General features: G+C 48.0%; 1 protein-coding gene across 3 annotated transcripts; it reads right to left on the reverse strand.

The window, feature by feature from the left end:
• Window positions 1–2,551: 2,551 nt before the first annotated feature.
• On the reverse strand, window positions 2,552–13,083 carry COX4I2 (cytochrome c oxidase subunit 4I2). Of its 3 annotated transcripts, none has more exons than XM_082358947.1 (5): window positions 11,844–11,925; window positions 10,548–10,634; window positions 10,285–10,449; window positions 9,345–9,476; window positions 2,552–7,415 (listed from the first exon to the last, which is right to left on the reverse strand). In XM_082358947.1, exons 3-5 carry the CDS (start codon window positions 10,430–10,432, stop codon window positions 7,279–7,281), a joined length of 417 nt encoding a protein of 138 aa, XP_082215073.1. In that variant the 5' UTR covers window positions 10,433–10,449; window positions 10,548–10,634; window positions 11,844–11,925; the 3' UTR covers window positions 2,552–7,278. The 3 variants fall into 3 exon arrangements, with proteins under 3 accessions (XP_082215073.1, XP_082215072.1, XP_082215071.1); XM_082358946.1 differs by having other exon boundaries at window positions 10,537–10,634; XM_082358945.1 differs by lacking the exon at window positions 10,548–10,634 and adding an exon at window positions 12,995–13,083 and having other exon boundaries at window positions 7,180–7,415.
• Between the last annotated feature and the right edge of the window lie 287 nt (window positions 13,084–13,370).

Here is a 13,370-nt window from a genome sequence, read left to right on the forward strand (position 1 = left end):
ATAAAAGCAGAAATCAGTGAAATTTGAAGACATATGAAGAAATAAAGAACTCTGATAAAGACAGCTACATAGGTAATATGAAAGGAGTATTAATGTATTTTTGGTTTGTAACTCTATTTTCTACATGATTTAAAACACAAATGCATAAAAAATTAGAAACCTATGTTATCAGGGCACACAATGTATAAAGATACAATTTTTGACAAATATAAAGGGAGAGCTACAGAGCTGTATAGGAGAAATTTTTATGTTATTGAAGCTAAGCTGGTAACAATTCAAACTAGGTAGTTATAAATTTAAGATGTTAATTGTAATTAACTGTAACCATTAAGAAAATATCTTAAAAGTATACACAAAAGGAAATGAGAAGAAATAGAGGACTTTGGGAACTCCCTGGTGGTCCAGTGGTTAAGGCTCTGCACTCCCAATGCAGGGGGCCCGGGTTCAATCCCTGGTCGGGGAACCATGCCACAACTAAGAGCCTGCATGCCACAACTGAAAAGATCCCGCATGCCACAACAAAGATCCCACATGCCGCAACTAAGACCCGGCGCAGCCAAATAAATAAATATTTAAAAAAAAGAAAAGAAAAGAAATAGAGGACTTAAGCAAACTACAAACCAATTAGACTTAACAAACAGCTATAGGACGCTTTACCAGCAACAGCAGGATACACATTCTTTAGTGCGTATGAAATTTTCTCCAGGATAGACTATATGTTAGATTGCAAAACAAGTCTCTATAAATTTAAAAGATTGAAATAATATAATGCATCTTCTCTGACCACAGTGAAATAAAACTAGAAATCAGTAACAGAAGGAAAATTGGAAAATATACAAATACATGGAAATTAAACAACACACTGTTAAATAACCAATTAGTCAAAGAAGAAATCACAAAGGAAATTAGAAAATACTCAGAGACAGATGAAACATAACACACCAAAACTTATGGAATGCAGTAGAATCAGTGCTCACAGGGAAATTTATAGCAATAAATGCAACTTTGATGAATGGACCAATTTCTTGAAAAGTACAACCTACTGCAACTTACCCAAAATGAAATAGATAATTTGATAGCCTTTTAAAAGCTAAGATAATTGAATTTGCAATATAAAAATTACCCCACCCCACCCCCAAATCTCCAGGCCCAGATGATTTCACTGGAGAATTCTACCAAATGGTTAAAGAAAAAGTAACACTCTTTCTAGATAATATTTTCCAGAAAATAGAAGGAAGGGAATTACCCTGATACCAAAACCAGACAAAGATTCAGATGACCACCTGCAATCTAGATTTAAGGTTGATCCTCATTCCAAGAAAATTCAAATAAATAAAAATGTTTGAGACAATCAGAGAAATCTGCATATTGAATGGATATTTGATATTAAGGAAATATTAAGATTTTTTATGTCTAGTCATAGTATTTTGGTTATGTATATTAAAACAGTCCTTACTGACATACTGAAATATTTATGAATGAAATGATATGATGCCTGGGATTTATTAAAATAATTCAGGGGCAGGGGTGGGAAAATAAGGACCATGAGCAGATAATTGTGGACTCCTGGGAGACACATGGAGGTTTATTAAACTATTCTTTTTTGTATGTTTGAACTTTTCCTTAAGAACTGTTTAGGGCATTTCTATTCTTTTTCTATAATCTCCCTGGTCATGACTTTTGTTTACTTTCCACTGCATTCTTGTTTTTTTCTTACTGATTTGTTAGATGGGTTTAAAAAAACCTTTTTCTAAAGGAAATCAGCCCTTTATCTGTCATACAGATAAATACTTTTTTAGTTCCTCATTTGTCTCTTGAGTTTCTTTCTCATTTTTTACAGAAAATTTCAATATTACAGGATAATTTGACCCAAATGTTTTGACCTTGTATATGTGTTTACCCTAAGACTATTTTGACTATGAGTTTTGAATTCAATTATTTTTATCAGAATTACACTAATCCAATACATCAAGAAAGAGTTTTCTTGGGCAAGCTGAATGAAACAAATTTAATCCCTCCATCAGTTATTTTATGACCAAAGTTAAATTCTTTCTAATGTTTCCCACTTTAAATTTAATTTTACAAAATTATTTTTTCATGAAAATCACTTAGTTTCATGGGGTAAATGCCACCATGAAGATTTAATTCTTCTCTCAGTCATTTTTAGTCTATATCTGATTTCACCAGTTTCCTGCCATTGTGCGTTGTCTACTATGTCCATTATTTTTAATTGGTCCAATTTTTTCAGGTCACATTTGATTATCTAAATGTCAAAATTTTATTCCCTGTTTGAATTTGAGTCAATATCTAATTTAACATGTCAGTTTTCGTTTCTGTCAACTTGATTTTGTGTTGGTTATTTCTAGACATCTGTGGTAGTTTGTATTATTTGCTCACAGTTCTGCCTTCCCTCCTCACGCTCTCCACATACCCTCTACTGGAGGACGTTTCTCTACTCATCGATGTTGAACTTGACTGTGGTTGGCAGTCTATATTTTCCAAAGATGACCACAATGTATTTCCCATCTCACATTCATCCCTCAACATTAAAAAAAAAATTTTATTGAAGTGTAATTGATTTACAATGTGGTGTTAATTTCTGCTGTACAGCAAAGTGACTCAGTTTTATTTATATATATATATATGTATATGTTCTTTTTCATATTCTTTTCCATTCTGGTTTATCACAGGATATTGAATATAATTCCCTGTGCTGTACAGTAGGACCTTGTTGTTTCATTCATCTCACATCTTACATTGACCTTGATGTCTTCCCATCAAGTAGGGGAGGTGTCTGTCCTCTCCCTCTTGAACCTGAGTGGGTCTCTGTGAGAGCCTTGAGCAACAGGGTTCAGAAGTGATGCGCCTTCTGCGGCTAGATCATAAAACTACAATACACCTCCCCCTTGCTCTCTTGGAACCCACCCACCATGCTTTGAGGGAGCCCAAACTAGCCCACACAGAGAGAAAACCTGGGGAATGCCACAAAGAGGTGTTCTGGTTGACGGCTCCAACTGAGGTCCCAGCTGACAGCCAACGTTAACCACCAGATGTGTAAGTGAAAACACCTCCAGAAGATTCTGACCACAGCCTTGAGTGTTTCCAGCTGGCGGCCCAGACAGTCTAGAGCAGAGGCAAGCAGTTCCCAGTGTGCCCTGCCTAAATTCCTGAACTACAGAATCAGTGAGCATAAGGAAATGGCTGTTTCATGCCTTTAAGCTTTAAGGGGGGTTGTAATGTAGCAGTTGTAACCAGAGCACCACAGGACTTGCTTTGACTGGTGGAACGCGGTGCTGGTTCTGTGTGTGTGGTTCTGAGCCTGAGCTTTCAGGGCATCATGGGTCCCCACTGTCTCTCTGTACCCTCAGGAGTCTCTGACTTCTGTCATGACAAAAACATGTGCCTGCTGGTCGCAGAAAAAGGAGACACATGAATAACCCTGAACCCAACTGTTATGGGCTGAATTGTGTCTCCTGCAAATTCCTATGTTGAGTCCTAACCCCTAATACCTCAGAATGTGACAGTATTTGGAGATAGGGCCTTTAAAAAGGTGATAAACTTAAATGAGGTCATCAGGGAAGGCCCTAACCTGATCTGCCTGGTGTCCTTATAAGAAGAGGAAATCTGGACACACATGGAGACACCAGGGATACAAACACAGAGGAATGACCACATGAGGACACAGTGAGAAGGAGGCCATCTGCAAGCCAAGGAGAGAGGCATCAGAAGAAACCAATCCTACCAACACTTCAATCTTGGACTTCTAACCTCCAGAACTGTGAGAAAATACATTTCTGTTGTTTAAGCCACCAAGTCTGTGGTATTTTGTTTCGGCTGCCCTAGGAAACCAAAATACCAACCCAGAGCCTGGAACTAAACCTGGCGGATCCCAGCAGAGCCTCAGCCAACTCAGAAGCCCATGAAAGATAGAAATAAATGCTCAAAGTTATAAGCCACCAAGTTTTGGGGTTGTTTGTTACACAGCATTATTGTAGGCGAAAAAATGACTAGTACAACATCTAATTTTCCCCAGGCCAATTTTGACAATTTTCTTTATTACCCACAACATAATTTCTTAGCAATTTATTAATCTAAGCAAAGTTCATCGCCTGCATAGTTCAACATCTTCAGTTATGTCAAAACTGCTCCTGCTTCTAGCAAAGCATCAGGGCCTGGGTCAAAATAATGGGGTCAAAACATACTATCAAACATTTCTATAGCTCTTATCCCCCTTAGCCTCCGACTGGCCATGTTCATGCCAGTCCTGCCCACAGGCCAGGAGACCCGAAGGCCAGGGCTCCTTTCTGCTCCGTGTCTGCATCCCCAGCATCTTTCATGCTAAGGCAGTGAAATGGATCCCTCAGGCCAGGCAGAACCTAGCACTAAGGCAGCTGTCTTCCTCAAATAAAAATTAAATGGGGACTTCCCTGGTGGTGCAGTGGTTAAGAATCTGCCTGCCAATGCAGGGGGCACGGGTTTGAGCCCTGGTCTGGGAAGATCTCACATGCCGCAGGGCAACTAAGCCTGTGCGCCACAACTACTGAGCCTGCACCCTAGAGCCCGCGAGCTGCAACTGCTGAGCCCACGCGCCACAGCTGCTGAAGCCTGCGCGCCTAGAGCCTGTGTTCTGCAACAGGAGAAGCCACCGCAATGAGAGGCCCGTGCACTGCAGTCAAGAGTGGCCCCCGCTCGCCGCAACTAGAGAAAGCCCACGCACAGCAACAAAGACCCAACACAGCCAAAAATAAATAAATAAATAAATAAATTTATTTTAAAAATAGAAAAAAAAAATTAAATGGATGTTCAAGGCTCCCCATCCTCTGACCGCCACATACTCCCTCAGTTCCATCTTTCCCTGCTTTCCCCCAGACTTGTGTCTTCAGTAGAGGCAGCAGAGACTCCAAGGCCCTGTATGAGTCTCCCACTGCCCCGTCTCCCCTTGTTCATCTCTTCCTTCTCCTCTGACAACCCACTGGCTTCCTTTATTTCCTCTTTCATGCCATGGTCCTCACTACCACAGGGCCTTTGCACATGCTTTTCTTTGCCTAAAATGCTGTTCCACCACCCCTTTCATCTAGTTTACACCCAGTCATCCTTCATATTGTAACCAAGCAGGACCCTATGAGGCCTTCCCTGAATAGATCCCCACCCATGTCCTCCACCTGCTTTTTGTCTGTAGAAAAACTTTAGTCAAAGTTTTAAAGAATAAAGTTAATCAGAGAAGTGAGAAAATGCAGAAAGAAAGGAAAACAGTCAAGCAAGACAAAATAATAATACTTTAGCCATTAAACAAAGTCAAGGACCTTTAGTTCTTCCTCGAGGACTATAGATAACATTCTGAGCCATGTCCTTTGAGCTGTTTTGCAGATACTGAAACCCCCACCAGGTGGGAGAAGTTAACTGTAGGCTGCCCGCAAGCATGTAGACCCCAGTCCACTTGGAACCAGGAGGCTGATGATGCTGACTCCTGATTACCTCCCCACCAACCTGTCAGAATAATGTCCACAAGCTGATCACACCCTGATCCTTGAATACTATAAGACTCCTCACTACCCCCTCCAGGGCGGAACACACATTCTTGAGGGAATTAGCCCACTGGGGCCCCCTTTGCCTGGCAAAGCAATAGAGCTGTTTCTTTCTACTTCACTCAAAATTCTGTCTCTGAGGTTTAATCTGGCACCAGTGTACAGAGGATGAATTTCGGCAACAATATCTCAAATATGAAGACACTTCTTCAGGGAAGCCCACCCTGACTTCTCTAGATTAGGTCAGTCCAAGTACCATGTATCTCCCCTTCTTAGCACTCATCTGTTCTATAATTTATTAGGGTGACCATTACAGACTTTCAGATTCATGAGGACTGGAAATCACGACACTGGAATGAGGTCTCATTCACTCTGTCCCCAGAGTCTGGTACATAGTGGATGCACAATAAATATTTGTTGATTGAATGACTATTGTCCCAATTGCTCTGCTGAATCCCTCCATTGGCATCCAGGGTGTCCTTGGAGGTGTGCCGCTCAGATGTCTCTTCAAGAGGACCTGCTATGAAGAGGATAGGTGTATGACCACCTCCAGCTGCTGCGCTTTCAGAGCTGCTGCAGTGTTCATGCCAAGGCCACAGCCCCCTAGGAAACCAAGGACTACAAAGGATTGAGCACAGGGGGACTCTAGGGATGGGTCAATTTTGCCCAACACAGGACTCATCTAATGGGCTTTTTTTGCTCTAAGGCTCCCCATTGGCCTGGCCAAGACTTTCTCAAAGATGCTGTGCCAGTTATCAATGTATTGCCCCTCCACCCCAAATTCCCTGCTCAGTGCCTGCTCTAAGGTAATGAATGAGCTGGACCCTGAGCATCGCCCCCTTTACAGTGAGATGTTAAACTTCTCCAGTAGAGGGTGCTGGAGGAGACATACCAAGAGGAAAGGAGGCTTCTCTCTTTGGTTCTGGGGTGTGTGTGTGTGTATTCCTACATAATCTGCTTTCTGCCCCAAGACCAACCCTCTCCCACAACACACACCTTCCTACTATTCTCCAAGTCATTCTACTCCAGTCACTGTGGCCTCCTTGATGTTCCACAAACTGACAAACTAAAATCCTATCTCAGGATCTTTGCACTTGCTGTTTTGTCTTCTCATATGCCACCTCTTCTAAGAGGCTTCACCTACCACCCCCAAACCGCTTTTAGCTCTGTCCCTTTATCTTGCTCTGTTTTGTTCCTTCATAGCACTGATTACTGTGTAACATACTGTATATTATATTTACTTATTCCTTTTTCTGTCTCCCCCCCCCCCCACACACACACATAAAGAAACACCTCCTCCATGGGGCCAGACACTTTGTGTGTCTTGTTCACTGCTGCATCCCCAGGGCCTAGATTAGTACCTGGCACACAGCAGATACTCAATAAGTATTTGTTAGCTGACCAAATATAGGAGTGTCCTTACCTTTGCTCAAGCCATTCCCTCCACCTGGAATGCCTTCCCTATCCTTCCTGCCTTTCCTAATCCCACCTATCATTTAAGGCTCAACCCCAACCTCTACTCCTCCAGGAAGCCCTCCCTGATAAGTGGGGCCCTGGAAAGTGGCTTACTGCCTCTCACCTACTGTCCTGCCCAATTTTAGGTATAACGTAGGCTTTATGGCAGGTAGAGACTGTGGAGGAGACTAAAGGCAGATGAGAGCAGGCCAGCTTTATTGGGGTTAAGTGGCGGGGAGGGGCCTCCGTAGGCTCCGGGCCAGGGCAGAGCTGCAGCGTGAGCAGCTGGGACGCCACGTCACTTCTTCCACTCCTTCCTCTCATAGTCCCACCGGGAGGCCAGGCCTTGAACAGGGTTGCCCTTCATGTCCAGGATGCGCTGGAGCTGCTGGGCCTTCCACTCATCCGTCAGGGTGATGGGTTTCTTAGGGAACACTGCAGGGAAGGAACCGGGTAGGAACAGGGGCACGCAGGACCCTGCCAGGCCCACCCCCTCCCGCTGAGCCAGGGTCTCCAGGCACAGGGCCAGGGTGCCCTGCACGAGGACCCCTCGCCACCCCCCACCAGACTCCCCACTAAAGCTGCACTCCGGGGACCTCTGAGTTATGATCCCCGCTCTGCCTTAGACTTGCTGTGGGAACTGGGCCAAGGTCCTTCCCCTTTCTGAGCCTCAGTTTCCTCACCTACTCTGTGACCCAAGGGTAAGAGGAGCACTGGTTTGAAGTCTTTCTGGGTCCAAATCCCAGCTCCAGAACTCCCTTGCTGTGTGACCTTGAACAAGTCACTTCATCTCTGAGCCCCAGTTTCCTTACCTGTCAAAAACAGGTCCTGTCCACTAGGGTTGTGGGGATTGAATGTGTTAGTATTTATAATGCAATTGGCAGAATGAGGGACGATATGAAAACCCCTAATACATGATAGCTACTATAACTATAATTACTGAGTTTGCTCCCACTTATTGGGAAGGGTCCAGGATGAGATAGTTTCTTATGCTTCCTGAAGGGGTTGGGAGTGGGAGGTAGGATAGGGGTGTTCACTTTAAAACTATGGGGACCCAAAGGGTGAACTCACGGAGGCATTTTAGGTGCCTTGATGTGTGGATCAAGAAAGGCCTGGGGACCAGAGCTCCCAGCCCCGCTCACATCCTACTTCCTGGTCCATCTGCCCCTGAGGCCAACTTAACCTGCCTGACCTTTGTGCCTGGTACTTTCTATTCCAGTGGGTGTGAAAGAAGGGAAAGATCTTTATGGGCACCTATTAGTACCAAACATTGGGCTAGAATAGAATTTTTCCCAAAGGTTCTCTCATTTCATCCTCATGCAAGGTAGGAATTCCCATCACATTTTTACAGAAGAAGAAGCAAAGTGACGCCCCTGGAGGTGAAGTCAATTGAGGCAGAGACTGCCACCTCATCCCCAACATCCTCCCCTCTACTTCCAGAGCAGTGCTTCTCAAACCCGAATGCACATCAGAATCACCCAGAGGGATATTAAAACATAGATTGCTGGGCTCCAGCCTCAGAGTGTCTGAGTCAGTAGATCCAGAGTGGGGCTGAGAATTTGTATTTCTAACAAGTTCCCAAGTGAAGTTTTTGGTCCAGAGACCCCACTTTGAGAATCACTCTTCTGTAGTAATAAATGGTCGGTTGGGTACATGACCACTCAGCTAAAGACTATATTTCCCAGCTTCCCTTGTGGCTATGCATGGTCATATGATCACTTCTAGCCAATAGGATGTGAGCAGAAGTGGTGGTGCAACTTCTGGACCTTAAAGAGAGTGTGTCCTCCCTTTCCCTCTTCTTGGCTGGAATGTAGGCTTTATGGCTGGAGCTGGAGCAGCCATTTTGTATGTCAAGAAGGAAGCTGCATGTTAAGGATGGCAGAGCAACAAGACAGAAGGAGTCTGATATTGTGGAATCCCCATACTCCCCCTGGCCTTTTTTGTGAGAGAGGAAAAAAACTTCTATCTTGTTTAAGCTCTTGTACATTGGAGACTCTTTGTTACAGCAGCCAAAACAATATACTGAAATGTTCATGGTTAATAACAGCAATCAGTAACAACATCATTCATAACTATGTGCCAGGCACTAGCCAACAGTTTTCTCATTAAATCCTCACAAGAACCCTGAGATGTGGGCACTATTATTCCCATTTTACAGATGAGAGAATTGAGGCCCAGAGAGGTAGGGTCCCTACATTCCAACCCAGGCAGCCGTGCTCTGCCCTTCCCCATACACCTCTTTGGGGGACTTTTCAAAACTCTTCAGATGAATGCCAGCATAGTTCCCTTATCAAAGCTTGGCTGGTGGCTGTGGCCACAAGGGCATGGCCGAGGGCTGCAGCCAGGTGAGACACTGCCACTCACCATAGACCCGCTGCCACCAAATCAGCAGACCTGTGAATCCAAAGAAGAAGAAGACACAGCCCATCACTGTCTTCCACTCGTTGGAACGACGGTTCATCTCTGTGAAGGTCTCATGGAACTGGAGCCGGTACACTGGAGGCAGGTGAGGGGTGGGGGAGGAGGGGCCTCAGGTGCATCCATTCCGAGGGCCCTGGGCCAGCTCTTGGCCTCAGGGACCTCCAGCCTCCCCCTCCCTGCAGCAGATGCTGTCCATTCAGCAAATTCTTATTGAGCATCTATGATGTGCAAAGCATGGCCAGGAGCTGATGGCAAAGCTGGCTCCCAGGGGCACTTCTGGTGGGCAGCACTTGGGGTCACACGTCCCTCCTGCTTCCCAGGGTCAGGCCCCTGCGCTCCCACCCACCTCATCTGCCTCTTTCTGCTCCATCTCCCCACACCACTCAGTGATGCCCAGGACCCTCCACGCTCTCCAGCTCCCATATCCTTCCCCATGCTGTTCCTACTACCTGGCAGTCCCTCCTCCTCACCATCCAAAGCCAACTGGAACAACCCTCCTCTGGAAGGCCCACCAGGATTCCACCTTTCTCTCTCCTTTGGGTTCTCACAGCCCCCTGAACACACCTCACCCAGCCGCATATCCTGTATTACAGCTATCTGGATTTGTGTTCGTTCCCGCACTGGACTGGGAGCACCCTGAGGGCAGGAACCCTCAGGGGGATTCACTTCTGTGTCCCCAGCATTGCCTAGCACCAGGCTGTACAGAAACAGTTCAACGAATAAAAAAATGAACGACCAAAGGAATGAATTTCACCCCTCAGGTGTGCATTCGAGTCTTTGGGTGGTTCTGGCTGTCTTGGCTGGGGGCTCTCCCTGCCCACTGCTCCGTGACAGGCCAGGCCCTTCTTTGCAAAGTCGCCCCCAACCCCACCCTGAGACCTACGGGCCACCTTCTCAGCGTGGCTCAGCTGCGTCCAGCTGCCCTTCTCCTTCTCCTTCAGGGCCTGCTGCTCTGTGCTGAGCTCCGTGCAGAAGGGCTCATCGGGCATGGGGTAGGAGCGCTGGGCATGGTAGTTGGTGTAGGGGGGCATCTTCTCCTTGCTGTGGGCTGCGGGCACAAGGGAGAACTGAGTTCAGGCTGCCCCTGGGACGTCCTGGCACTAACCGTAATATTAACAAAGAGGGTGGCACTTACTGAGCACTTACTGTGTGCCAGGAGCCATGCTAAGGCCTTCGGGCGAGTTGACTCATTGGCTCGGCATCACTCTGAGACAGTGATATTGTTCTCTTCATCTTATAGAGGAAGAAACTGAGTAGCTAAGGGACTTGCCGAAATTCACAGAGCAAAAGGGAGCCGGGCCAGGGCTGCAATTCAGCCCCTCTGGCTTCAAATCCTGTGTCCTCTGGGAAGATCTGGGGTGAGGAGGGCACATCAGGCAAGGGCAGTGGGTAGGGAAAGGTTCAGTGTGATGAACCTGAGATGGCAGATGGGAAACTGCCCCGCAAACTGTAAAGCATTATCCCTGTGCTTTTAATGAGCGGTCAAGGGCACAGCTTTGGAGCCGCGGAGCCCCAGTTCCACCCCAGCCCGGCTCTGACAAGCCCCTTTACCTCACTGTGTTCAACATCCTCATCTGGAAAGTGGGGATAGTAAAAGAACCTACCTCACACTGTTGTGGAAGCTTCAAGATAATGCACTCAAAAGGCTTAGCACAATGCGTGGCACACAGTAGATGCTCCATAAATTACACTGATAGACAGAGGTTGGTTTTACCTCTGGCTTCCATTCTTGGACGCTTTCCCTGATGGCTAAGCCCTCAAGGGCTCCATGTGAGTGTCCAGAACAAGGCTGGGTGCTAGAAGGGTCTCAGTAAAGCTTCTTCTGTTTATTGTCACCAGAGATGCCCTCAAGGAGGGCATTGGTACCACCTTGCCCAAATAGCATGGGAACTGCTTTGGGCAAAGAGTCCTGGCTCTGGGCCTGTTTGTTCACCTGAGAAATGGAGGTAACAGCATAGCATCCACTTCATGTGGCTGCTGTGAAGTCTAAGTGTGTTAATCTCTGCAAAAAGTTTATCACAGCTCAGGGTACATAGTAAGGGCTCAATAAATGTCATCTGTTTTTATTCTCCAGAGGGTCAGGAAGGCCCTTCTATCTGGCTGAAGTCTCTCCTACTTTAGGCCTCTTTCTTCTGACTAGCATGGACACAAGCGTCTGGAAAGGCGGTCCAAAGTTCTGTCAGCACCCTCAACCTCAGGACACAAAGGCCTTAGGGGCCTGAGATATGGGGGTCAGACCCTGAGAAAGCTTCGGAGGAGGGGACGGCTGTCTCTATTTCCTGGAAGAATGTGGCCCCGGACCAAGGGGTAGGATCATGGGAAATGGTTTGGGGCAGGCCCAGGGCAGCATGAAAGGGACCAGGGGCAGCCTGCAGACAGGACCCTTGCCCCTGGCCTTGCAGTTAGGCAAGGGTCAGGGTGGGGTGGGTGTCCAGGTCTTACCAGTGCCTCCTGGGCTGTGGATCCCTCGCATCCCAAGTCCTCCTTTCCTCAGCACCAAGCTCCAGGCAGCTCTAAAGGACATCTGAGGGGGGCGGTGTGGATGAGTCCTGCCCTCTGCCCTCTGCCCTTCCCCTCAGGATCCAGACAGAAGAACAGCTTTTTCACAGGTGTTATGGCTGGGGGACTGGTCCCCAGGATTTCAAGGTCACCTCCTGCCCCTGCCCTTTCTAATTGTGTATGATATACCTATGGGGGTTGATGGGCATCCTAGAAATTTGGAGCCCCCTCCTGGGACCTCAGTTTACCATCCGAGAAGTGGGAGGAGGCCTGACTCTTAAGGCAGGACCTGAACAGTTTGGGTCTGGGAGCCCGGGCTCTGGTTCCAGCCCCAGCTCATGGTAGCTAGGTTGGGAAACCTCTCTCAGCTGTTTGCCCTCTAGAGGAAACAGGGTGGGAGTCCAGGTAGGGAGGGAGCAGGTCCTGGGATAACTCTCCTCGTTACAGGGCCATCTGCCAAGGTCTCCTGCAGATGGTTTGGCCCCCACCCCTTCCCCCATAATTGGCTGCCTACGTGCCTGGAAAGCCTGCTCTGCTGGACCTGGTGGGAGAGGGGGACAGGCGAGCCCAACCTCCCATCCCCAGGGAAATCTCAGGGTCTGGCATCCCATGGGGGCGAGGAGGGGACTTAGAGGAGGACAAGGACCAAACTGGGTCAGAGGGAGGAAGAGAGGCACACATCTGGGAAGAAGAAGGGGGTATCCCACTTCTGGAAATTGAAAGAGGCCCCACATCTAGGGAAAGAGAGGCACCCAATCATTAGAGAGAGGGAGGGGTGTACCATATATGGAAAGTGGGAAGGGGCCGCACATCTGGAAAGGAAGGGCTCCCCATCAGTGATGAGTGGTTGAGAGCCCCACCTATGGGGAGGGAAGGAGTAATCTACATTTGAGGACAGAGACGGCTCCCCATATGCGGACGGAGGAAAGTTCCCCTCAACTCTGAGCTGCCAGTAGCCGCACCCCCCCACCCCCATCCTCCTCTATAGCAGCGTCCCCACGGGCCCTGACCGGGTGGTAAAAGCCGGAGTCCCAGCCGCGTCCCCCACCGGCCCAGGTTTGGGCAGCCGGGGCTCTCCCCACCCACTCACTCACCGTGCGGCTCAGCGGAAGCCAGAGCGCGACCCGGGTCTGCGGAGCAAGTAACAGAACAGGCTGCAGAGGGACCGGAGCGCTGGCGCCCGCCTCCGGGCCCGCCCCACAGCCTTACCCAGGACCGCCCCCGCGTGGGAACGTCCTGCCTGGGAGAGCCCAGCCCGTGTCCCTGGGGGCTCCCAGCCACAGACTGGGGAGAGGGGCTGCACAATGACTCCCCGCCTCAATTTGCCTGCCCACCGGGGTCCTGCCTCTGGAGACCCCCAGCTGACGCAGCCCTGGGACCAGCTGGCTGTGTGTCCTGGGCTGGCCCAGCCCTGTGAGTCCGGTTGTCCCAGGAGCTGGATCTTCCTGCCTTCACACCTTTGCTCACCGC

This window comes from Balaenoptera borealis (assembly GCF_965194805.1).
Source record: "Balaenoptera borealis genome assembly, chromosome: 16".
In the NCBI taxonomy this organism is placed as follows: Eukaryota; Metazoa; Chordata; class Mammalia; order Artiodactyla; family Balaenopteridae; genus Balaenoptera; species Balaenoptera borealis.